This window comes from Littorina saxatilis, linkage group LG2 (assembly GCF_037325665.1).
Source record: "Littorina saxatilis isolate snail1 linkage group LG2, US_GU_Lsax_2.0, whole genome shotgun sequence".
Taxonomy (NCBI): Eukaryota; Metazoa; Mollusca; class Gastropoda; order Littorinimorpha; family Littorinidae; genus Littorina; species Littorina saxatilis.
The window spans coordinates 66,118,422-66,145,981 of NC_090246.1; the positions used below are offsets into that span (position 1 = coordinate 66,118,422).

At 39.5% G+C, this 27,560-nt stretch overlaps 1 protein-coding gene across 1 annotated transcript; it reads right to left on the reverse strand.

The window, feature by feature from the left end:
• Positions 1-7,048: 7,048 nt before the first annotated feature.
• Positions 7,049-25,680, reverse strand: LOC138959556 (eukaryotic translation initiation factor eIF1-like). The gene is made up of 4 exons (XM_070331082.1): positions 25,520-25,680; positions 12,604-12,767; positions 8,322-8,453; positions 7,049-7,418 (listed from the first exon to the last, which is right to left on the reverse strand). Exons 1-4 carry the CDS (start codon positions 25,551-25,553, stop codon positions 7,404-7,406), a joined length of 345 nt encoding a protein of 114 aa, XP_070187183.1. The 5' UTR covers positions 25,554-25,680; the 3' UTR covers positions 7,049-7,403.
• Positions 25,681-27,560: the final 1,880 nt, after the last annotated feature.

Sequence of the window (27,560 nt, forward strand, 5' to 3'; positions counted from 1 at the left end):
CACTGCGGGAACTTTTTAGTGGACAGACAGACAAACACTTACGATACAGATAATGAACTGAGGCTGATAACATTTTCCAAGTAAATAAAGAAATTAAACTAAAGCAGTCTATTTGTTTTAAGATTTCTGGCAGAATGTTGTTAAAGCTTACATTTAATGGCAAATTCCTTCACGTGTCAAGTATTCATCTCAGATCTGGCTACACTTTTACATGTGATAAGACCATCTCTTTACTTGGACAGTTCCCAAACATCTTTATACATTTAATGCAGCGTGGGCATGTTTAGATAAATTAATTTCTCAAAAGCCACTTATGTCAATATTCGAAATTAATTCATTAAGTAAACAAAACCCATTCTGTGCAGAAAGAAGTCATGATGTTTCCAAAGTGGAACGATGGTCTTGAGCCGAACTCATTTTGACCTGAGGCCGTCAGGATGCCGTAAGAGCCTGTGTGGTTCTTAGAAACTGAGTGAGCAGAACTGTTTTCAAGAGAATTACTGTGCCTTTACTTGTTTTTAATCTGTCATTGGTTCGGAGTTGTTATTTTCAGCACTGAGAGGAACTGAGATCTCCAGTGGTCGCTTTGTTATAATTTGTTTGGTCATGTCTTGGAAGTTCGTGCAGTCTCCTTTTACTCCTTGTCAATGTCAGTAAACTCAGTACAGTTTTCTACTTCTTTACTTGAAATTGTTGGAGACATTTTTTTTTGTTTCCATCAAACACAATTTTACTTTTTTTTTGGTTTTCTTTCTCAATACTAGTTTTACCTTGCTTTTGAACAAAAATACCAATTGGACCGCTTTATAATCGTTTTGTAAAAACGATCTGTGCATTTAGAAAAATCGGCAAGGCCTCATGACGCTCTTATATGCTGCAGTCAAACGAGCTTTTTACTTGCCGGCTACATGTCAATACGTCCCAATACCATTACGTCCCAGTACCATTACGTCCCAGTACCATTACGTCCCAGTACCATTGCGTCCCGGCAGTACCATTGCGTCCCAACACCTTTGGGTCCCGGTACCATTGCGTCCCAGTACCATTAGGTCCCAATACTAATTACGTGCCATTGCGTCGCCGTACCATTAAGTCCCAATACTAGTGAATTAATTTCTGAGATGTTACTGTAGCAGTGTAGCGACACGTTTTGTAATAAAAGTGCGTTTTGTACTAAATGTATTACAATTCGTGTTCGGATGACACAACTTTTTATTACAAAACGCGTTCAACACGATTTGTAATAACAATTGTGTAAGCCGAACACGATTTGTAATAACTTTATTACAAAACGCACTTTTATTACAAAACGTGTCGGTACATAGCAGTATTTCACAAATAAAAATAAAATAAAAAGATGTGTACCGGTGATGTCGGTTCCGGGTGCGTATCGCTAGCGCGGCTACGTGTCATTTGTGCTACGTACGTGTCATTTGTCCTACGGCGTGTCATTTGTGCTACGTGCCGCTATCGCTACGTTGATTAGTGCTACAAATAATTTGTCGATAAGTCGCTATCATTCGTTCATTATCACTACGTGTCGACAGCACTACATCTTTTAGTGCTACGTGTCATTATCGCTACGTGTCAATACCACTACTTACTGACGATTCTTTCTCATTTTTTCTCTCGCTCTCACTCCTGTTTTGTGTGTGTATATCATGTATGTCTGTGTATGTGTGAGCGACGGTGTGTGTGTGTTTCAGTATGTGTGTGTGTGTGTGTGTGCGTGTGTGTGTATGTGTGTGTGTGTGTGTGTGACTCCCTCTATCTCTCTCTCTCTTGCTCACTCACTCACTCTGTCTCTCTCTGTCTCTCTCTGTCTCTCTCTGGCCTTAATATAATAAACCATTCTGGGTTCTGAGTTCTCTCTCTCTCTCTCTTATGTTATGTTCGTTTGTATGTGTGTTTTTGTTTGTTTGTTTACTGAGTCTGTTAATCGTTTGTTTGTTCGGTTGTTTGCTTGTTATTTCTTCTTTGATTCATATTCTAACATTTTTTTTAAACGTATTGTCATTAGATTAAACCCTCCCATAGGCGAGGGCTGGATGTAAAAAACCCACCTGTTTGCTTATATGCCATTACCCTCGTTTTTAAGAACAAGGAACTTAATCGATAAATATCGACAGGGGGCCGACATTACGGACCAATGGTTTAAATGTGAAATGTGTGTATATGGGTGTGGGTTTGAAACAAACAAACACACCAACCCATGTGAACCCCGGGCCGCAGGCCTTCGATGTAGTGATTGAAAAAAAAAGGATGTTCTCAAATGGTTCAATTCTCATTTGGTCTGATTCTCAAATGGTACCGGTATTCTCAAATGGTACCCTCCCCCCCCTCCCCCCCCCCTGGCCGCAGGCCTAGGATTAAAATTTTATAGACACTGACCTTCTTCCCAGGGGTCATTGACCCAGTTTTAGCTATGAGAGGTGGTTCCCCTTTCATATCTGAGAGAGGAAACACTTCCTGCACCCGGGTCAGTGACCGAGTTTAACCTATGGGGAGTTTAACCTATGGGGCGGTCTCTTTGATGTCTTGAGAGGAAACTTGGCCAGGGTAGTAGGCCTACATGCACCAGAACTGGTGGACACCATGGACAAACATGAAATCGAAGCAGTTTGCTTGAGGGAACGGTCTGAGCAACTCAAACTTCTCTGTTTTCTTTTTTTTAAGAAAATCTGACTTTCTTTGTGGCCCCCTGACTCCGCCCCCCTCCCTCTGTAAGGACCACCGCCTCCATAAGGACCGATTTTTGTCAACATTTTCAAGGTCGCTAGAGAGGGGTTCCACTGTATGACCGGGCCTAACCGCTACTGGCAGACGGCCTCAATCTTCACGCCCATAGACGAGATTAATAGGTGCTTGGTTTTGGTATTTTGAATTACATTACATTAAACCTTTGTTGGGCTTCATGGTCATGGCAACAGCCATAATAATATTACATGATGTATAATTTTATATTTCAGCATATGTGAATTACATGTCATCATACCAAACTGTCATACATTTTTTATTCCTACATTATTCTGATTGATCACAACCAAACCTACTATCATTGGACACATCCAAATGCAAGCGCCTGTTCTTGACAATTTCCCACTGATCTAAATATAAAATCAGTGCAATTTCCTGGGTCGGGCTTTGCCACAGACACTCACGGTTTGGCCTGTAGGTAAAATGTACAATGTATTTTCTGATTTGTGCACAAAAGCTTTTTATCTTTTTTCTTTTTTTTAACATAACAATGTTTAATGTCACTGTATGTTTAAAAGACCATGGTCACATTTGTAAAACAAATGTTAAATTAGAAAATAAATAACATTTTGGTTCATGATTTTTTCCTACACCTGTGCTAAAAATAAGAAATAAAAATGTCGGTATATAAGTCACTCAAATACAGCAAAGTATGAATGGTTTGAGTTTGTTGCGGTTGACCCTGCACAGGTCGACCTAAGATGTTTTTGTTGAACAATTTTGCTGTCACCCCTCCCATAGGGTGACGTATTTCACAACTTCCTGTGTTACACAGACTCAGTGATGACCAATTTTGCCTTCACACCTCCCTCCCATAGGGTGACGGATTTCACAACTTTCTACTGATGAACAATGTTGCCTTCACCCCTCCCATAGGGTGACGGATGTCACAACTTCCTGTGTACACAAACTGATGACGTATTTCACAACAAAATGGCGCTGCCCATGGTCAACCTCGAAACTATCCGTATGAATGGGGGCCTCCTGGCCCCCATAATTTGTCTTTGTCTTGTCTTGTCTTGTTTTGTCTTGTCTTGTCTTGTTTTGTCTTGTCTCTCTCTCTCTCTGTGACTGGAGAACAATAATTGACAAACACAGAATAAGTATTGGAAACTGCACAATCAGACAGTGCATTTCTTCTTTATGAAAAATCATGAAGGAAAAATAGGGGTCATAATACTTGTTACAATATGTTATCTTCTACGTGTCACTTAAAATCAAAATAAATTTTGACTCTTGAATTAAAATATATATAATGAATTAAAAATAAAAATTGTCTGACCAACGAAATATCTCATAAATCAATGTGTTTAACAGATTGTGTGTATGTTTATTTATTTATCTCTTCTCCATCCTTAATCACTGTTCACACCCACCCATCCCTTCTCTCCCCTAGTCTGACCACGATGATCACGTACCCCATCCCCCCTTCCGCGGCCCACACCTCACTGTGCCCACCTCACCTCCCCATTCACCCCCACACACACTGCCCACCGCAGCGTTCAAGCATTGCTCAAGTAAAAATTGTGTTGGGACGTAATGGTACGGGGTCGTAATGGGACGTATCGAGATGCAATTTTGTTGGGACCTATCGACACGCAATTTTGTTGGGACGCAATGGCACTGGGACCCAATGGTATTGGGACCCAATGGGATTGCTTAATGGGACGCAATGAGACGGCATTTTTTTGGGACGCAATGGTACTGGGACACAATGGTACTGGGACGTATTGGCATGACCCCCTTGGAAATACCTGATATGGTGTAGATCTCTGGAAATACTCTGCTGCGAGCAGTTCAGCTGTGTGCCATGTTGCGCAACAAAGTCCCCCCCCCCCCCCCCCCCTATTTGGTCGCTCATATATTGTAGGAGTAAGAGAATGCATGTCTATGTGTGTGGTTGTGTGCGTGTGAGTGTATGTACGTGTGTGCATGCGTGTGTAAGAGAGAGAAAGAGAGCGTGTGTGTGTGTGTGTGAAAGGGAGGTATGGCCGAGTTGTTGACTGTTCGAAAGGCATTGCACTTTTACTTAATTTTACATTTAGTCAAGTTTTAATTTAGCTGCGGCGTGTCGTCTTGTCTGCTGCTGTCTAGGCGAACAACGTGTACCTTGTCATATCTTATAAGTATTCAAGGCTCACAACAATGTGAAACGTTTTCATTTCAAATGCTCACTTTCGGTGCTGCAGTTCAACTAGATGTCATTGATCTGTCTAGTAACAACGAGGCACGAAAACAAGATGTTTTATTTACTTTCATTTTCCATGGAGAACTATTTGTCCGAGTTCGCTGACTCGAGATAGGCCAACGCTCAGCAAGAAGTAACTGACAGCTCTTACTTTTAACTTCATTTCCATGAAATTCTGTTCAAAACACCACGGTATGTTTATATCACATGTTGGCAGGCGCCTACACTCGACGTGGGTTCTGCGCATTTGAAAACGGGACCTTATCCCTTTCAGTTCACTCCGAGCGCGATGAGTGTACAAAAAAATCTGTACGCTTTTATGACTGTGTTGACAAAATTGTTTTTTTTTATTCTGATGTTTGAAAGGTGGCTGTATTGAGTGCACCAATTTGTTTAATTCTCCTATGAAATAAGAAGTTATGTCAGTGAATATAGATTGGAAGATCATGCTTACATACTGGTGTACAGCACAACAGATTTCTTACAGAATCAGAACATTTCCATTTGTTAGTTTTGGTGTAGAGCAGGGTTGGTGTGCACAAGAAAGGGCCGAACTGGGTGGTAACCTAGCACTTGGTTGGATTGGTCGAAATCTTAACAATTCTCAATTTCAACCAATCTGTCCGTGCACCAGGTTCCCATCCAGTTGGGCACTTTCTTGTGCACACCACATCAAGAGTCAACAATCTGGCATTGGCAGGTTTACCATGAAATGATTCAGATCTGTAGTCTTCATGAAGAAGAGACATCTTTAACCTTCGCCGGACCTTCTGGTTCCATGTGGACCCAGAAGGGTCTTTCAATGCTGACATGTCATTTACTATTTGGATTTGTTCAATGAAATTTAAACAAGAAGGGCAAAGCCCATACGACTCACATGCTTGACCTTGACATGACCTTGACCTTCAGGGTCAAGGTCAAATAACTAAACCTAGCAATGACATCATACACTAAGAACTGCTTTACACATTTTTCCTACCAAAATACAGTCAAGGTCATCCAAGGTCATGCAACACAAAGCTGTTAATTCAAGACATAGGAAGTACAATGGTGCTTATTGGCTCTTTCTACCATGAGATATGGTCACTTTTAGTGGTTCACTACCTTATTTTGGTCACATTTCATAAGGGTTAAAGTGACCTTGACCTTGATCATATGTGACCAAATGTGTCTCATGATGAAAGCATAACATGTGCCCCACATAATTTTTAAGTTTGAAACAGTTATCTTCCATAGTTCAGGGTCAAGGTCACTTCAAAATATGTATACAATCCAACTTTGAAGAGCTCCTGTGACCTTGACCTTGAAGCAAGGTAAACCAAACTGGTATCAAAAGATGGGGCTTACTTTGCCCTATATATATCATATATAGGTGAGGTATTGAATCTCAAAAACTTCAGAGAAAATGTGAAAAATAGCTGTTTTTTAGGCAACATTTATGGCCCCTGCGACCTTGACCTTGAAGCAAGGTCAAGATGCTATATATGTTTTTTGGGGCCTTGTCATCATACACCATCTTGCCAAATTTGGTACTGATAGACTGAATAGTGTCCAAGAAATATCCAACGTTAAAGTTTTCCGGACGGACGTCCGGACGGACAGACGACTCGGGTGAGTACATAGACTCACTTTTGCTTCGCATGTGAGTCAAAAATGCTTCAGACACTTTCTTGTTCTAATTTTTTTTAAATTAAAACTATGCGAAAGTTTGACTACACACAAAGAACGGCGTGCGTCCACTTGGACCAATACTCTGAACAGAGTAACTTAGTTTCAGTTTCTCTCTAGTTTGTGGGAAAACGAAACTGAAAGTAGCAGTCACCCACGAGTTTTCCATTCCAGTACTTGTCACTGTAAAAAAGATGTGGGTCCAAGTTTTTTTTTCTTTGAGAGTCATGGGTCAAAGTGGACGCACGTCGAATAATGAACGTTTTTGCTTCAGTCTTTGGGAATCATGGGTCCACCCTGTCTTCCATGTGTAGTCAAAGGCGCAGTCTGGCAAAGGTTAAAAAAACTTAAATAAACATTCAAAGCTACTTGTATACAGATCTCTCTCTCTCTCTCTCTCTCTCACACACGCACAGTTACAGATGAGTCAAAAGATGAAGAACGCAGATTTTATTCATTACAAAAGACTTTTTTCATCATTCTGAACAAATCATGACACTGGCAATCCATCACTATTTCTGAGTTCCAAGACTGATGGTGCTCACACTTTTGTTCAAATTTCCATGTAAACCAATCAAGTAAAACTCTATACTGGTAAGTCCTAGAAGTGCTCCGAGTCACACAAAAAGAAGATAAAAACATGCAGACATAAAGGTAAAATGGGGATGAGGAGTGGGGACCTACGCAGAAAAAAACAAATCCACAGTGTCTATGTACATGTTATCTGATGACAATGTGCATGGCAGAAGAAGCAGACAACCTTGAGAACGCCTCCGCGCTGATTGATGACTTAGAAACCGTGAACCTGGAAAAAAATTAAACAAAGCACATGAACATAAAGTGATTAAGACTAATCAAATGCACGTAAACTTTTTAAGTTGCAGTACATGTCTCAGAGCAGAACGGACGCAAGGATTTATCTCCTACCTAACCTTCCAAGACCTGAGACATCACGATGTCTGAGTTATAACAAACTGGTGGTTTGTCTTACTTCCAAGATTAGATTTTGAATCACGTTCGACATCACAGTAATCACAATCCCGGGCTAAAAACTGTGTGCGACCTACCGGTATGTGTTACAACTTTATGTTATCAAGCACAAAGTTTTGACATAAACTACCCAATATAGAAAGAACTCTCGTTGAGACTACTGGACCTCCATGTTGGCTATTGACACAATTATTCTATCCATTCGATAACCCACCAGGACAATGACAACAATTTATTTGTCGACAAATTGCAGTTTTTGTTTCCGTGCAGGAAATAAAATGAAATCGTTTATTTTTAAAGGGATGGTTGCTTGGCACATGGCTGTAAGTCTAAGGGTGTGTGTGCATGTGAATTTGAGAAGAAGTGTACCTTTAAAACTTGCTGCAACATCGAAGTACATGGATACACACAACAAAAAAAGCTAACCTTCCAAGACCTGAGACATCACGATGTCTGAGTTATAACAAACTGGTGATTTGTCTTACTTCCAAGATGACATTTTGAGTCATGATCGACATCACAGTAATCACAATCCAATAAGCTGCATGTCACTTCAAGAGCATATTTTGAGCTACATGTACAGTATTAACCACCATGGTTACCACTCCCCCCCCCCCCCCCCCCCCCCCCCACCAAAAAAAACACGAGAAAAACCCACAAATAAAACGAGAAAAAAAACCACCCACATAAAACCCTGCTGACCACAGACAAAACTCACCTTGATTAAATCACTGGAGGCAATCCCAACTTCCGACAAGAAGCTATTCATGGCCTCACGCTTGTCTCCTTGCAACTGGATGACCTCACCATATTCAGGATGCTCCACCACCGTGCCGTTACAGTTAAACTTCTGTTGACACACACAAAATCAAAACACCCCAAATAAGAAAGGAAACGACACAAAAGCAATATTGGCTTGCACCAGTCACTGTCACAGTCAGAATCAGTAACCATAAAGATACCACAAATCCTCAAATGAGAATGGAGACTTCTGCGTTCATGGGCTGCAATTCCCAGTCCCATGTTCACTCGTAGGCATGAGAGGGCTTTTACGAAACCATTTAGGCAGTCACACTCTAAATCCAGGGGATGGGTGATGGGAGTTTTAGGGTTTTCATAGCCCATCATGGGTTACAGGATCATTTTGATGGGTACCTCATCTTGTGCTTGCATGCAGACCCGCAGAATAATAAAGCACTAGCAGGTCTGCATATAATTTGACCTGGGAGATAAGAAAAATCTCCACCCTTAACCCATCATACACTAACGGGATTTAAACCTTCCACACAGAAGGCCTACAGCCTAACTACTAGGCTACGCGCCCATCGAGAATGGGATTTTTTTTTTAACACAAAATCAATACATCTATCACACGACGCCAAGTGTGGCATGGGATATCTTCTTACTATTTAAAACAAAAAGGAAAAGGAAAAAAACACCAACAAAAACCCAAAACACAACCGGCAAAAAAATATTCAAAATCGCGTAGCTGTAGCTGAAAGGTATAATTCCTATACAGTGGAACCCCTCTCTAGCGACCTTGAAAATGTTGACAAAAATCGGTCCTTATGGAGGGGGGTCCTTACAGAGGGAGGGGGCGGGGTCAGGGGGCCACAAAGAAAGTCACCTCAGATTTTCTTAAAAAAAGAAAACAGAGAAGTTTGAGTTGCTGACGACCGTTTCCTCAGGCAAACTGCTTCGATTTCATATTTGACATTGTCGATGGTGTCCTCCAGTTCTGGTGCATGTTTCAATGCAAAAAGAGTTAGCGTATTTGACGGATTACAAGACGCACCGTTTTATAAGCCGCACCCCCGACTTTAAAAAAAAAAAAATTGGGACGAGCCACGTATAGGCCGCGTCACTATATTAGCCGCTGTAGAAAAAAATATAATCAGATTGTGTCAATCAATCAAAACAACCAGGCAAACGAAAGTACGGTATTTGGCGAAATCGGCTCCGAGAATAAACAAGTGAAACAAAGAAGAAAAGTGAAAAAGTTTGAAGAAAAATATCACACACACAATTTGTAACCAACACACTCCCGCCCGGAATAAGCTTTTTGGATATGATTTACGAATTTTGCGCACATTTCGAGCAGACGAAAACACAACATGGCGGCTCTCGCTCCTCCAACTATCGCGAGACACAAAAAAACGAAATATCGCGCATACATCCGGTGTTTCTCGGTACGCTATCTTGTCACAACGACTTGTTGACAATGAAGATTCGCGAAAGAAAGAGAAAAGCGCCGAGTCTTGAGTAGAGAGCTAATAAAGTACCGGTAATCGCTAATTGAGCGAAATGAAAATCCGCGGCGACTTCCATTAGGTGAATGCTATTCAACTGATCATAACCGGTTTGTCAGTGATGCGTTACGCTGACTGAGTCTTGGCTTTGTCTGACCACAGGCGGAGGTATCGTTCTCTGGACTACTACTATCATAGTAAGACTACAAGTAGTCTTACTATCATAATGGTGGTCCAGTGAACGATACCTCCGCCTGTGGTCTGACAAAGTCGTTACACAAGCTGTTAGGTCGGTCCTTTGACGTCAGAGCGGGGTGGTTGCTACACTGGTGACAACTATATAAGAAAACACATCGGTTAAAAAAAAAAAGGTCGTTGTGGCAGGGTAGTCGTTTGAGAGGGGGGTCTTTCATAACTCATAACTCATAACATTTTATTGATCCAACAAAGGAAATTAAATTGGTCATCAGCACATATAGGTCATTAATTAATAATTATAAAAGAATAAGAGAAGAAAATTCATAAAACCCATGATAAAAAAAAAAAATAAATAAAAAAAAATCTAAAGTAATATATGTACAACTACAATACCCTTTTTTCTTGCACACATGACACACCGACACACCAACACACATGCATACATACCTACATACATACATACATACCTACATACATACATTCCATGTTAAAGTGTAGTTAAGAACATCACAGTAATTATATCATTGTTTGGATTAACAGATACGTTTTTATGTAAATGATGATAACAACAATCCATAATTAACGCTATTGCACTACCAAAGAAGAGACCAACCAAACACATAAAACCAATAACAGTAATAAGGGGTTCCACTGTATTTTCAGAACCACAAAATGGAACCTTTTATGTACTGTAGTTACTGGTGAGCTTGTATGAAGGTTCCTGGCATGGGGTCAAGATGTGTAAATATCCAGTAAAAATAAGACGAAGAGAAGGGGAACAAAGAACCATGAAAAGCTATGGCCGAGAGTGAGAATGCTTAGTGGTACCAGGGGTCTGGGTGCAGTGCCCCCAGATGATGTAGACTTTTTGAAAATATCATCTCTTGAGCACATCTGCCTAACATAAAAAGGGGACATCAATGCAATGACTGCATAAAACTTCCGAAAATCGCTGTAACTTTCATTGAGCTCAGAAATGCCGCCGAAAATAAGAAATCCTTTTAGGATAGGATTCCTGGCAACCTCCTTGCAGAAGTGTTCATGCCTGTCTGAATAACATCGTTTATGGGGTTGCAATCATGTTCTGCATACAACCAGTCACACCTCCAATCGTTCTTCAACCTTACTTTCGACATAATCACATTTCAAGACGTGAAACACAGGGATGTTGCTACAAATTCATACTGAGTTCTTCAGCATCAACAGGACATTTGACCGCTTTCAGAAAGTGTAATAGGACATTATAAATTTGCGCCAAACAGCTTATAACACATTCCATGGAATTGTTCCAAAGTCATGCGCCCACACACACACGCACAAACACACACACACCCACGCGCGCGCTGTAGAACACACACATAATATAGTAAATACATCAACACAGTGTGCGTATAATGTTGTATTTGTTTAGTTTCAAAGAAACCACAAAAAAGAAACCAACATGACGAACTTCAGAGCTCTTACTTTGATTACAAACTGCATGATTTGGATAAAAGTTGAAAAACAAAATGATCGGTTTGATCTAATGCTGATCTTTTGCAGGCTTTAGTTTTTTTTTCAGCGGCATAATTCAGTGCTTCGTCTCTTATCAAAAAAAAAAGCAGACGACAAATTTAGTCAGTTGGAGTTGTCTCCCGTACTCCTGTAGCATGCACTGATCTAAAAATAATCAACTATTTTTAGATCAGTGCGCTGCACCGAGACGGTTATACCCAAACGGCGCATACCGCAAACGGTTCGGGAATTCCCGACAAAAGAAAAGATCCGCATGCGGCACTGGCAACTTCAGTCTCAGCTGAACACGAGAGCGTTCGGTCTTTTAGAAGATTTGTATCTTGAAATGAAAATTAACGAATATCACGCTGTCCGAAGGAATGGAATACATATCGGACAATGACCACGCTCAGGCTAAAACGATAGGACATCTGATCGACATGCGGCAATGTGAATCGGACATTTGGGGATTTTCATCGTTATATGTCCGATGCCCGACGACATCCCTGGAAGCATAAACCAAAATTGCCATTTTACTCAAATCGAAGCATTTGCAGATTCAGCGATTTACCGTTTATCCAGTTGCGGACGGCTTGGTCATTTGCCTTGCAGACACACACAACGTTCGTTTACCGTTCCCTGTATTTTCCTCTTTTTGGGGGTTCAGGATTTGTTTACAAGGACATTTTTATTTAAACGAGGAATTGTAAAATAAACAAAAACCAGGGATTTCTGCGGAAATGCGGACGTATTGGCCTGCACGTGTAACTGAGACCCACCTAATTATCAAATGAATGTATTTAGTGCAGTCTGAGAGCACTAATTCTTGATTTCCGCATAATTTTTACAGGCATAAAAACAAATGAACACCAAAACAGAGGGAAATGAAATGCGGGGTGGGGGGTGGGGGTGTGGTCGTCAGTGGGCCAAGTAAATGATAAAACCAAAGGAGACCCCCTAATCAGAGAGCCACGGAGCTAAGCCCTCTGTAGCTAAATATGTTTTGTGAGAACCAAAACGGTGTCCGGTTCCGGGGGTAGACTGGTGAAAACATTTTACCTTCTTGCACACTCTGGCAAGTTTCTTTAGGTCGAACTTCGGGTGGATTCCCTGTACTGTGGTCAGGGTTTTCCGTCCGTTTCTCTGTTGGATACGGATGTGGATCAGTCCACCTTGGATGCCTGCGCCGCTACCATCATTGTCCTCAGTATCGGCGAAAGGATCTGCAAAGAGACGTTCAAACGCTCATAAAAAAATAAATGAAAAAAGACAGCAAAGGCAATTGAAGACACATCGGAAAGTTCATTATCATTGTAAATGTAATGGTACAAATCTGAATTGGACTCAGTAAGTAGTAACACTAACAGGACCACTGCTTTTGATGCTTAAAGAGTTTTTCTCTAATTAGTCTACTGCAGGCCTGAAAGTGGCGAGTATTTTACTTGCCATGGCTAGTAGAAACATGTAAATGGCAAGTAGAAATGGTAATCTACTCGCCAAATGCGAGTAAAGTTGCTAAAACAAATGGTTGGTTTGGCGAGTAAAAAGTCTCAAATTTGCTCTGGATAGTAAATTATGAGAAGTACTAGCCAAAGGCTAGTGCCCAATTTTGTGGACTTTCAGCGCTGTACTGCCTCCACTCAAATCTGATGGTGATAATTGAGAATATGAACTAAAAGTTTGAAATTGAAACCACTTTAAATTAAACCTTCAAAAATGTGTATTTATTGGCCAAGCCACTGATGAAGAGAAAAAAAAAACAGAAAACGAGGTGCAGAGAGAGTCAGAGAGGGTAAGAGTGTACAACATTGAATTACACTACAGGCATCCTATTCTGCACTAAATTTCTTCTTCAATACTGAAGGAATCCCTATACAGGGCAATTATCTTCACTGGTTGGTGTGCCTTAGGTCCCCAGAGTGAAAGATAAAGTGGATAGTGTACCTATGAAAATAAAAACAGGGGTGGGTTTGTAGGCAAGCTACTGCTTTTCAGGTTTCACCCTGGAGCCCAATTTTAGGCCCTGGGCTGTGGGGCTACTGCTGGAAAATGTAAAAACTGAAAAGGTCGTGGTCCAGGGGCCGTTAAGGCCCCGGCAGGGTGCAGGGGCAGCACCCTTGCTGGGGGGTCCAGGGGGGCAGCGCCCTCCACTCAAAAACGAATTTTCGCATTTCAGGGAGGATTTGAATGGCCTCTTTTGACTCTAAATCTATTTCAGAACAAACAGGCTTTGCGGATATGCATAATATGTACAATCTTGTAAACTTGAAGGGTTTTTTTTTGGGGGGGGGGGGGGGGGGGGGGGAAATCAGCTTTTTTTTCCAATGAGATATTAGGGCTTACAAACGGAGATGGGTCATTCTCAGAAATGGTGGTCCAAAGTGTTACATACAAAGTAAACAAGAAGGGCAAAGCCCATACGACTCACATGCTTTACACATTTTTCCTACCAAAATACATGTGACCTTGACCCAAGGTCAAGGTCATCCAAGGTCATGCAACACAAAGCTGTTAATTCAAGACATAGGAAGTACAATGGTGCTTATTGGCTCTTTCTACCATGAGATATGGTCACTTTTAGTGGTTCACTACCTTATTTTGGTCACATTTCATAAGGGTCAAAGTGACCTTGACCTTGATCATATGTGACCAAATGTGTCTCATGATGAAAGCATAACATGTGCCCCACATAATGTTTAAGTTTGAAACAGTTATCTTCCATAGTTCAGGGTCAAGGTCACTTCAAAATATGTATACAATCCAACTTTGAAGAGCTCCTGTGACCTTGACCTTGAAGCAAGGTAAACCAAACTGGTATCAAAAGGTGGGGCTTACTTTGCCCTATATATCATATATAGGTGAGGTGTTGAATCTCAAAAACTTCAGAGAAAATGGGAAAAATGGGAAAAATAGCTGTTTTTTAGGCAACATTTATGGCCCCTGCGACCTTGACCTTGAAGCAAGGTCAAGATGCTATGTATGTTTTTTGGGGCCTTGTCATCATACACCATCTTGCCAAATTTGGTACTGATAGACTGAATAGTGTCCAAGAAATATCCAACGTTAAAGTTTTCCGGACGTCCGGACGTCCGGACGTCCGGACGGACGGACGACTCGGGTGAGTACATAGACTCACTTTTGCTTCGCATGTGAGTCAAAAATAAAGTGTCAAGAAATACAAAATAATTGTTTTTACTATGAAGTCTATTGTTTGCTATACATAATAATGCAAAAATTAGACAAAAAGAGTAATTGGTTGCTGAATAAGAGACGTTTTAAAGTGTTGTATTTACGTGATGAATGTTGTAACATGGATACCAAATTCCAACTTTAAGGGGAGGTTCTAGTATAAAATATCACCAAAATCGCTTCAGTTGTGATTTTGGGGTTCTTGCAATAATGGGTAGATAAAACATTGTATAGTATTGTGGTGGAAGAAATTTCACCAAATCATTAAACCGTTAAAATGACAGTTTAACCGCCAAAAAACACTCTGCTCCTTGTTTCTTAGTCCCTAATCGTCGGATTTACACCAAAATTGGACCATTGTCCCTAACTGATCTCCAATACAAACTTTTCAAGAAGAAAAAGTTAATTATTGGCAGTTAAAAACCCGTTATAAACCGTTATTTTCTAATTTTTCACCGATCTTTATGAAATGTTGTGGTTAGGTTGGTTGTCCCTAACTGAATTTCAACAAGAATAAAAAGTTGATTTTTGGCAGTTAAAAACCCGTTAAATCCCGTTTTTTCACCAATCTTTATGAAATTTTGTGAGTAGGTCCGTTGTCCATAACTGAGTTTCAATACGTACTTTTCAGAAGAAAACCAAGCTTTTGTCAGTTATAAACCGTTATTTTCTAATTTTTCACCGATCTTTATGAAATGTTGTGAATTTCAACAAGAATAAAAAGTATCTAAACTTTGAAGCCTTTTTTTCTCAGAATGATGTTTTCGGCACCTTGCTTCGCCGTTTCCTTGATAACTCAAAATGTTCTCAACCGACTGGAACAAAACGTAGCATGGCTTTTTAGTATTCATAGGACTACACTTTGTGGAAGGCGTTTGTGGGTCGGGATAAAATCAAAGAAAATATAGCTTGTCAGTTAAAACCGTTATATGTAAATATGATGAAATCAACGTTTTAATTAAAATAACGTAATTTTGATTCCACAAAATGTAGTCCAATTACATGTTATTGTATGTTTTGAATTTCTTTAAAAAATGTGCGCTCCTTGAAGAATTATCAAGGAAACGCCAACATCACTATTTTCGGTTTCTAGATAATGTATGTTTTTCCGTTGAATTGTTTCTCAACGGCAGTTGTCGTGACATATTAACTAACACAATATATGGGTCAGCAATGCATTTGACTTTATTTGAGCCGAAATCCATTAATATTTCCCATTCTAAATAGGAACACAACTGAAGCGATTTTGGTGATATTTTATACTAGAACCTCCCCTTAAACCACCTAAGCCTTCAATCCTTTGTGCATTTTTTATCAGTTCTGCAGTATTTTTGTGTTCTACCCAACACATTCTAGTTATGAAAGGTAAGGACTTCAACTAATATTGGTAAAAAAAATGACATTTGGACCAATACTAAGGTGAATGTCGCAACACAGAAACGAAATGCTTGAACCACTTTCGGTTCCTGTGCAACAGACATGAATCTGCACTGTTTGGCCTTTCCTGCCGGCAAAACCCGTCGGACCCAAAATAACTACACAAAACACAATTCGTCAGAGTTTGCTGTATTTGTTGAAAGTTCCTGTTGCGTTCAGATTACCCTTATTTTAAGTACTTGATGAATGTCGAACATCGACGATCAGAGGATACGAAAACTTCTTGGCTGCTTTGTTCCGCTAAACTTCGCGCTTAGTTTGAGAGACAGTTTGCACTCGATATCCTTCCGACACTACATTGTCGCCATCCGCGGTGTGTAAGTTTGTGACAAAGCTTTGCAGGCTCGACAATTAAGTAAAAACCATCTTCAGTCGTAACGTAGGTCAGGAAACGACGCCATGAGTTTCAGCAAATGATATGATTCTGGTGTTTTCTGTGAATATTTGGCTGTGATTCAAAGGACTATTTTCTTGTTCGAACTTCCTGTGCGCCAAAGAGCTAAAAATAGCCGTGATGTGGCAAAGTCATGGAGCACATTGCTGTCCGATGTTCGCGCGTCGAGTCTGGATACGATGCGTTACGACATTCATAATTTTTTGTTCGAAGCCCGTAACTTCAAATTCAGCGTGAGTTTTTGCAAAGATGTGTTGCTACGTCCAAGACTGAACTCCTGACTGTCGATTGCAGTAATTTGTTGGTGTTTGCATTTAGCCATGAGACTGAACATATTGTTGATCACGAAAGTCGTGTAACGCTTCGGCGATCCGGAAACGGCTGAACTTCGCAATTGAAAAGCACACAAAAACAAAACCAACGTATAGAAACCATTTTTATTGACATACAACAATGCTTTAATGTCTCAGGAATAGATTCAGATGAAAAAAGTCGTGGTAGAAATAATTTTAATTTACTTTTTCATGATTTCAAATGTGTCACCCCTACTCACTCTCACTGGACCACCATTTCTGAGAATGACCCAGATGCTTTATTTTACGATCTTATAATATCAATAACAGCTCATTATATATTATATTACGTAAACATTATATCTATGTTATACAAAATGTAAAACAGTCAATCAGTTTATTAAATAAAATCTCCCCCCCCAAAAAAAAAAGTTAGTTTTTTTTTTAAATAAAAAAAAATTGCCTATTGTATCCACACACACACACACACACACACACACAAAATTCTTACATATTTAATTTTTCCTTAATAACTATTTCTTATCTATTCTTTTTTTCCTTAGCAGCTTCTTCTTCTGCGTTCGTGGGCTGAAACTCCCACGTACACTCGTGTTTTTTGCACGAGTGGAATTGTACGTGTATGACTGTTTTTTACCCCGCCATTTAGGCAGCCATACGCCGTTTTTCGGAGGAAGCATGCTGGGTATTTTCGTGTTTCTATAACCCACCGAACTCTGACATGGATTACAGGATCTTTTTCGTGCGCACTTGGTCTTGTGCTTGCGTGTACACACGGGGGGTGTTCGGACACCGAGGAGAGTCTGCACACAAAGTTGACTCTGAGAAATAAATCTCTCGCCGAACGTGGGGACGAACTCACGCTGACAGCGGCCAACTGGATACAAATCCAGCGCGCTACCGACTGAGCTACATCCCCACCCTTAGCAGCTATTTATAATGCCCTGATTAAAACAAAATTCAAATTTTTTTCCATTACATTCTTCTTTTCCATTACATTTATATAATTTTAAAACAAATGGTCACACTTTTTTCTTTTTCTTTTTTTTATATTAAAATAAAAATAAACAAAATCAAAGTAGATTAAAAAAAAAATATATATATATATATAACAATCTGAAATTACTTCGAAATAAATATCAATTTATTCATCTCATAACTTTCAATTTCAGCTTCTTTTTTACTATTTTTTTAATTTTATTTATAGATCTATAAAAAAATAAAATAAATAAATAAATAAAAAATTTTTAAAATTTTCATTATCACCATTATTATTTATTCGTGCCTATAGATTCAAAAGTCTCCGTTTGCTTGTCCAATCTCTTACTTCAACAATTGTGTCATCATTTTCCCCTTTTTTTTTTCTTTTTTAAATTTTAATTCAAACATGTAGTAAGCCTGGAGTATATCATACATTTCTATCCCATAAATAACAGTCTCTAAATATTATTATTTCAAACACTCAATTTAAACTTACACTTGTTTTATACCAGGCCCCTGAGGGTTCTTTCTTTCTTTCTTTATTTGGTGTTTAACGTCGTTTTCAACCATTCAAGGTTATATCGCGACGGGCCCCTAAGGGTTAAGTCCCTTTGAAAAATAAATAATATTTCAAGGGGTGTCCCATATCTAAATTTACTTATACACATTTTTCCAATCAAGATTAAATGGGTAAGATACTTAGACATATCATGTGTCAAACCATTCTTATCTTGCACACAAATCAGCACATCTGTTGCTTGTAAAATAATTGCTATGTTATATCGATCGTAAAACAATGTTTCAACATGCTTCCACAAATGGTGAATTTTACTGCAATAGAAAAAGAAATGTTCAATATAATCAACTTGTTCAATACAATATGGACATTTATCGTTATTTGCGAGCCCCATTTTTAAGAGAAGAATATTGGTTGGGTATATATTGTGTTTGTTTGTTTGCTTAACGCCCAGCCGACCACGAAGGGCCATATCAGGGCGGTGCTGCTTTGACATATAATGTGTGCCATACACAAGACAGAAGTCGCAGCACAGGCTTCGTGTCTCATCCAGTCACATTATTCTGACACCGGACCAACCAGTCCTAGCACTAACCCCATAATGCCAGACGCCAGGCGGAGCAGCCACTAGATTGCCAATTTTAAAGTCTTAGGTATGACCCGGCCGGGGTTCGAACCCACGACCTCCCGATCACGGGACTGACGCCTTACCATTAGGCCACCGTGCCGGTATATATTGTGTAATATCTTCCACTGTAATTCTTTTAGTTTGGTTTCTGTTGTTGTCTCTTTTGCATTAAGCCAAACTTTTTCTTCAATATTAATACAAAGTTTGTTGAGCCAAAATCGAACACAGCAGGGTGGAGTATATTTCATATCTGTCATAAAATTTCGAAAATCTCTAGCTTTTAACATCACTTTATCATTAAAATACAATTTCGAAAATTCTTCAGTAACAGCATATACATTTCTTCTGCGTTCGTGGGCTGAAACTCCCATGTACACTCGTGTTTTTTGCACGAGTGGAATTTTACGTGTATGACCGTTTTTTTACCCCGCCATACGCCGTTTTCGGAGGAAGCATGCTGGGTATTTTCGTGTTTCTATAACCCACCGAACTCTGACATGGATTACAGGATCTTTTTCGTGCGCACTTGGTCTTGTGCTTGCGTGTACACACGGGGGTGTTCGGACACCGAGGAGAGTCTGCACACAAAGTTGACTCTGAGAAATAAATCTCTCGCCGAACGTGGGGACGAACTCACGCTGACAGCGGCCAACTGGATACAAATCCAGCGCGCTACCGACTGAGCTACATCCCCGCCCCACAGCATATACATAATCTGTATTGTTCTTTAAATAACGAGACAACGCCGAGTGAACAACAATGTACTGTAAATAGAGTTCTGGTGAAGTACCAATTAAGTTCTGTACATTTTGAAATGACAAAATGGAATTGTTTTCTAAAAGGTCATTGACATGTGTTATTCCTTTTTTTGCCCAGTTGTCAAAATAAATTACATTATTTTGATATTTTATATCGACATTATTCCATATGCATGCCATCTTCAGAGATGAAGGAGAGTGCAGTGTATTATGTTCCAACCAGACTCGCAGTACTTTGCTCCAGAAGGAGGACTGAAGACTATCTAACCCTTTAAACTTTTTAGGACCAATAATTGAATTAAAACATGATAAATCTGTTCCAAAACTACGGAAATATAATCTGAGGACAGGCACAATACTGAGCAATGAAATTCTGACATGAGCATCAAAAATAAAAAATGCTCAGATGGAAAAGTCTATGATTGTAATGGGAGCTAAAAACACAGCTTTACCGGAAATAAAAGTCAAAACATAATTGCCTTCATGTCTCTTTCCTTTATTGATCGTCAATCATAGGTATGCATGGACAATGATGTAAGTACTTGGTGGACACCAACTGCAAGATACTTCTATCAAGTTAAAACTTTTGGAATCTTTGATTTTGTCTAGTGTTTGAGTTACATTTTATCCATAAAATCCAGCCAGACAGCACCTACATTTTGTGTAAATCAATTGAGCAAGAAATAGTTGTTGTGAAGACACCATTACTTACATCATTTGGCAAGTCCATCACTTTTTTACAAGAACAAGATTAGGCAGCATTGTAATGCTGCTGATTTAATTGATCACCTTTCTGGTAGACCATGCAACACAACTGAAAACAAAAGTGAAGGCCTGAAAATAATATGGCAAGTGAATCAGATGTAGCGTACGTTATGAAGACACCAAGCGTAAGTTATGAAGACACCAAAATTGTGAAGTCTGTTATGCTTGAATTCTAGTACTCTTGAAATCTCATCTGGTGTGTAAGAGGTTCCTGATACAGTTTGAAATGATCTCACTCATTCGATTCATTGCAACAATGGCAGATATTCACAGTTACAGGCAAAGTCTGAAAATTATTACGTAAGTTATTTTTGACACCTGAATTGTTGTGTCCAACATTACCAACATCATCAATTATCATCGTTTCACAACTGATTATTTTTCTTATTCGCTTGTTTTCTTTTTCTGTTTTCTGTAGCAGATAACATACGTAAACATGTTTTGATTTACATTGTATCTGCCATCTACCACAATGAACTGAATTGCTGATTGCGTTGGTTCGAGTGACACGAAACGAAAATGGTGTCAGAAATACGAACGTAATCTAAAACAAGCCACACTATTAAAATGCAGGAAAATGTAACTAATATTTCCCCTTCACAGCTTTCTTTATACAAACTCGAAGAAACTTTAAGTCAATCACAAAAATATAAACTTTGGTTCAAGAAAAGGTCAAATTTTCCTGACGTTCGTATTGAAAGACACCAAGAAATGTCGGCAGAGTGGCGAGAATGACGAACGAAATCCACTAAGTTCAGCATCAATTTAAACAAATGCTGGTGATTTTGCATAAAACATGAACAAAAGTAGTTGCCTGTTGGGTAACTCAACTGAATACAGCAAAATCAATTAGGGATCGATGATTCTTGAAGTTCGTCTGTCTGAAAAACTCTTGAGATGTCGTAAGTTTGCGCGAAATGCCAAAGACACGAACAACTTCCAGGTCAAAATACCTCCTCTCAATGCATTGTGGGAAAGGTGAAGGCCATTTATTCTTAATCTGTGGAAATTTCCGCAGTGCATTGAGTCGATTGACATTCGTTCGTGTGCCTGTGTCGACTTCGCGTTGGATTTTGGAAGTGCAAAAACGTAAGTAACGCAGTGACGCAAAACGTAGGATATTGCCTTTTACACATTCTTTCACAACGCTAGGTCTTTTGATTGCTTTTATTTGTGCTAGATTGTGTCATTTTATTCAGTAACTTCCAATTATCAGTGGAAATATCGAGTTGCATGTGAAAGATATGATGATGGTATGGACTTAGATCAGCGTGTGAAGTGAGACACGAAGCATTACTTACAGAATGCAATTTTTTCGTCCACGCTAACGACACATTATACGTTAAAGAAAGAAAATGAGCATATCTAATTGTTAAATACACTTAGTTTGACCAAAATAAATACAAACATGACACTACAAACTGCTTCACTTACCATTGTGCTTTCTCAAACAAGACCACTCATTTTTGTCAGGTTTCAGTGGCCATTTTAAGTTGTATTTTCAATGGAAAATAATCAAAAACAAAATAACCATCAACAGAAAAAATAATCTGTAAAATGATATTAATTCTTTATTCTCTCTTTAATCACAATACAACAACATTAACAACCAGAAGAAAACAGTTCTTTGCACAAAAAAATCCAGAAAGTGGCTACCATTGATTTTGTACTTTTTGCTCAGTATTGTGCCTGACCTCATCTAGGAATCCAAGTCCATGTACTATTGTTATTCATATTCGAAAGCTGAGCAAGCCAGCCGCACAGAAGAGATTCTTGCAATATTTGCATATCAATCATTTGAATTCCTCCTGTTCCTATTCCACTGCACATAACACTTCTCTTCACTTTCTCAAACGCTTTCTTGTTTCAATTAATTTTCCTCCAAAGAAAACGAAACAATAACCTATTAATTTCTTTCAACACAGGTTCAGGGATGCATATTGCCTGCATAACATAAACAAACTGGGAAATCAAAACACTTTTTATTACGCATATTTTACCAAATATGCCAAGATTCCGTTTTAGTAAACTTGAAGGTATTTGTAACCACCCAGCCGAAAATGAATTTTAGCATTTCAAGAGGGGCCATTTGAGCCTCTCCTGTTTTAAAACTGAAAACAGCAACAACAACAAAATTTGGGGGGGAAGAATGCACAACATGAAAGACCTCTATACTTGAAGGTGTTTGGTTGCATCACTCTTGCTAGAGGGTCTACAAAAAACAAGGTCAACACATTTGAAGAAGGGTTTTAGAAGCCTCTCCTTGCTAACAAAACCTTAAAATTGGAGATGCCCAAATTAAAAATCTTGTAAACTTGATGGTGATTGATTTTATCACCTAGTTTTGTCTTTGATTTAAAAAATGTTTACTGAATTAAAGGAAAATTACCATGCTAACAAAAAGTTTTCACAAACACAGGAAATTACAGTCACCTCCCTTGTATTACAACTTCTTTACTTGAAGCTTATGAATTTATCATTGCAGGAGGTAAATTCTCAAATAATTGTTGAACCATAGCTTCAACCAAATGAGAAACAAGTTTCAGGTCACTGAGTTTGTTTCAATTGAATACTTTCAAAAGGAATAACTGCTCAGGTTAAAAAGAAGAAGGCTTAGACAAAAACAGAGCCTCAGTAGTTTTTATCCAGTTTTTAACATTGTAACATAGCATTTTTTAACTGTGCTTGAAAAGCCTACATTCTAGGGCAAACGGACTAAAGCCGCAAGTACAGCAGCAAGAAGACCAGCTGGAGTTGTACACTATATCCACCTTGTGTACAGTGAACTTTTAAGACTCTTTTAGATGCGCACACCCAAAAAACGTCACGTTGATAGTCGTCGTCGGCTTCTGTGGCGCACCCGCCAACCACCAACCCAGGCGGGTTATCCAGATCCAGATCCAGATCCAGAAACCTCCAGAGTTATATCCCTTGCCATGCACATGCAATTTTCTGATGCTGCTTTTTCATTTTAGGAGTTAAATTTGCAAACGATTGTTGAATCATAGCTTGAATTAAAAGAGAAATAAGTTTCAAGCAAGCTTGTTTCAGTTGCCAACTTTCTAAAGGACTCAATGTATCTGAAGCGAAATACCACTGGTTCATAGATCAGGAATGCAAATGTTCTCTACCACTAAAGGTCTTTGAATCCCTGAAAGTGGGGTTATAAGGAAGGCTAAATACACAGCACTTAAGATGCCACATTCACCAGTATGACATGACATCCTTCCCCCCCTCTACAACATTGGCACCTTTACACAACCGTCCCTATCAGGCATTGTCAAAGAGTGATCACAAGAAGAAGAAGAAGGCATGGTCAAAGGTGGCTGACCTCTCAAGCAACCCCCCACCCAAACACCAGAATTTTCAAAAAAACGGATTTTCGTCTGCAGCCTCATGAGAAAAACGGAAATTCCGTCCTGAGAGCACCCATGTACCTAGCGCAGCAACTGGGCCCCAGTGAAACAGTACAAACAGGACAATATGGAGCAAGAGCGATAAATTAATTACATTTATATCAATTATTATTACTCCTAAGTTCTTATGGGTCTGGGGGGATGAGAGGGGGGAATCTAGTATGAGGGAGGGAGCGAACCGACAGGGAGTGGATTTTGACAGAGTGACGGTCCTGAAGGCCTGGGGGGAGTCTGCGCTCACAGCCTCTTGGGGGATGTTATTCCAGAGGCGGATCGCTGCCGGAGAGAACGACGTTCTGTGGGAGTCAGTGCGGGACTGGGGGACATGTAGTCTGGTAGTGTGCCCCCTGGTGGATCTTTGGACCGGTGTCAGGGTGCCTTCCCTAGGGGCTACCTTGACCAGTCCACTCATTCAATTGATTCAATAGACCTTTTCGGTTAAGCTTCAAAAGTCATAGTAATTTTGATCTGTGGCCTTCCCAGCTCTTGCAAGATAGCAGTTCCACATGCTTTGCTCATGCTTTGAAGTTTGCGAGAGCTTAAGAAAGCTAGGAAATGGAATAGCCTCCAATAGGGATAGGGTCTATAGTATATGAATTGATTCACAATGGGTCATTTGCTTGGGATGAACTAAAAGGAGGGCCGGACTAGGGGAGGGAGGGAGGGATGGAGGGGGGGGGGGGTGGGTGGGTTGACAGGGGTTGCGCAACACCCCCCTGGCTTAAGCATGTACCTCCCTGACTTAAGCATGTACCTTCCAAACGATTTTTTTGTGTGTGTGTGTGTGGGGGAGGGAGGGGGTTGCATCTGGATCATCATGAAATCCGAGGAGAAATCGCACCTTTCACCCTTGCTTGCTATCGAATTTACCATTTTCGTTCAAGGAGACCGAGAGGCTTCCTTTCCCTTCAGAAACATCAAAAAACCTTCAGCTTCAAGGGGGTGTAAAGCCCCCTTGCAACCCCCACCAAATGGGGGTTTGCCCCCTGGACCCCCACCAAGGGGCTTCGCCCTCCGGACCCCCATCTGTACCCCTCCCCCCCCCCCCTAGTACTTACCTAGTCCGGCCCTGAAAAGCACTCCCTAATGGTCGAGCCTATTTTCCTAATGCTCCATGTGTTTAAAACAACAACAACAACAACAACAACAACAACAACAACAACAACAACAACAACAACAACAACAACAACAACAACAACACGCCTTACAGTGCTCTACATGTACATGTACAGTAGCCTTAAGTTATTTTTAGAAGCAAATTTTGTCTGATGAAATGGATGCAAAACATTTCTGGAACATTCTTCAAACATTATAACATACCTAGACACAAAATTAATTACATTAATGAGCTGAAAATCTGGAAGCTGGATTATCTATTCGATCTTTAAATTGACCAAAGTAGTCAAAATAACACCAACACAAGTCACACTAACGATGATCTACACCATGAACTCAAACTCATGTCATACGAGTTACGACTCATAGTCATACTGTCATTCACTCATTGTATGGCAAACTGCGCAAAAAGTGTTCACTGAATAATAAACGAAACATATTACTGAAAAGATGTAGAACTTACCATATCCTTTAAGGTTTCCTAGCTCAGCCGTCATACAAGCGGATATCAATTGACAAGCACGAAGAAATTTGAGTTGATCGCAGTAAGTCTTAGCGTCTTGAACAATGGCGACACACAGCACGATGGTTAAAAGTAGGGGGTTAGAGATTACTACAAATGTAACAGTTCATTAATTAGCGGACACTTTTTTCAGTACGTAAAATCAGTATTAGCTGTAGTAAAATTGCAACACAATGAACAAGTAAAAAACAAATCAATATCAAAATCAAACGAAATCCGTTACAAAATATGTGGTTTAGAGAGTAGTATCACCCACTGTCAAGAAAATAATGGTATCTGACATGTTGGCAAAAACTTGGTTCACGAACTGGATCTGGAGGAGATGAAGGGGTCTCTTCAAAAATACCCAATATTGACGGACTGTGTGATGATATCTTCTGCTATGGTCTGTTGAGACAGTGATATCAAAATCGAGACCGGAGGTCGAGATTTTGATATCACTGTCGAAACAGACCAATAGCAGAAGATATCATCACACAGTCAGTCAATGTTAGATATATTGCTAATTCTCTGGACATTTTGTATTCACTGTAAAGAAATTACAAAAGTATTTGTCTCAGTTTTGGCTGTTCCATATCCCTCCCTCTGATTATTATTTCTTTTTGTTCACTCTTTTCTCGTACTTTTCAGAATTTTAAAATGTCTTCCCTTTCAAAAAGTCTTTCGTCACTTGCTCAACTAAATTCTGGGATAATTACATTTTCATATATATTTGTTTGTTTTTAAATATAGGTGTTTTTGTTTTTGAAGTGGGGAAGCAATAAAGAGGTCGTCGATATCAAAACTGATATCGACGGAAATGTCGTCGATATCACTTTTGCACTGAGCTCAGTTTTGCCCAATTGACCAATGGAAATCCACGTAACATATGAAATAGCAATATCTTCTGCTATTGGTCTGTTTCGACAGTGATATCAAAATCTCGACCTCCGGTCTTGATTTTGATATCACTGTCTCAACAGACCATAGCAGAAGATATTATTACACAGTCCGTCAATATTGGGTAGTAAATACTCAAAGCAGTGATAAGCGAGGACAAGGATCTGTGTCTTGCATGTCCGTTAAAAAAACTCATTCCAACTATTCTACAGAAACTACACAGCCAAGTCCAGGCTGCCAAATAACATATAATTTCTACAGAAATACATGTAAAGATGATCTTGCTCTCTTTGTGTGTGTGTGTGTGTGTGTGTGTGTGTGTGAGAGAGAGAGAGAGAGAGAGAGAGAGAGAGAGAGAGAGAGAGAGAGAGAAAGAGAGAGAGAGAGAGAGATACAAGTACTGTATGCTACTCCAAGAGAGGCTTGCCCAGCATCAGGAAAATACATTCATCAATTTCATGCAGGATAAGATATCATTGCCAGATATATGTTATCCTATCCTAATCCCTTTTAAGTCCTGTCTCTCTTACATAATCATCCTTTTCATCAACATGATAATGTATTTTCACATTGAGAGCATCTATTGGTGATAAAATTATTCTTGCAGATGCATACAAGTGCAAGCCATTACATAAATTCAACCATTGATGAACTTCCTTTCATATTTTCTTACAGAAAGGCTTTCTTCTTCTCTTCATTCTCATGCTAGAATACTGCCAACTTCATAATCCTAACAATCAGTGTTATTTTTTTTTAATCTGGAAATAGCCAGGAGTGTAGGCATATCACGGTTCAATCATGCAAACTAAAGCTAAATGGCTCTTGTCACCAGCACTCAAAGTCTAGAATTTATACTTCACCCCTCGTAAAATTGTGAGAAATGTTTACAGAACTGCTCAGACACATAAGTAACATACATCGAACGCAGAAGAAGAAGAAGAATAAGTAACATAATCAAAAGTGAGTAAAGTGAATTAGAAAGCTTAGTTTCTTTTGTAAAGCACAACAAAAAGAAGTTGTTGGGCTTCTTCTCCTACACATACATGTCTTTATTGGCCCTTGAAGATCCTTGAATGTATGGTTTGAAAAGGTAGACACAGTG

Excerpts from the sequence above, each read along its gene's own strand:
- LOC138959556 (XM_070331082.1), bottom strand. The coding sequence starts at position 25,553 with ATGACGGCTGAGCTAGGAAACCTTAAAGGATATG. Across the intron at positions 12,768-25,519 it reads AGGAAACCTTAAAGGATATG|ATCCTTTCGCCGATACTGAG; the intron begins GTAAGTTCTACA and ends GTCTCTTTGCAG. Across the intron at positions 8,454-12,603 it reads TTGCCAGAGTGTGCAAGAAG|AAGTTTAACTGTAACGGCAC; the intron begins GTAAAATGTTTT and ends GTGTGTCAACAG.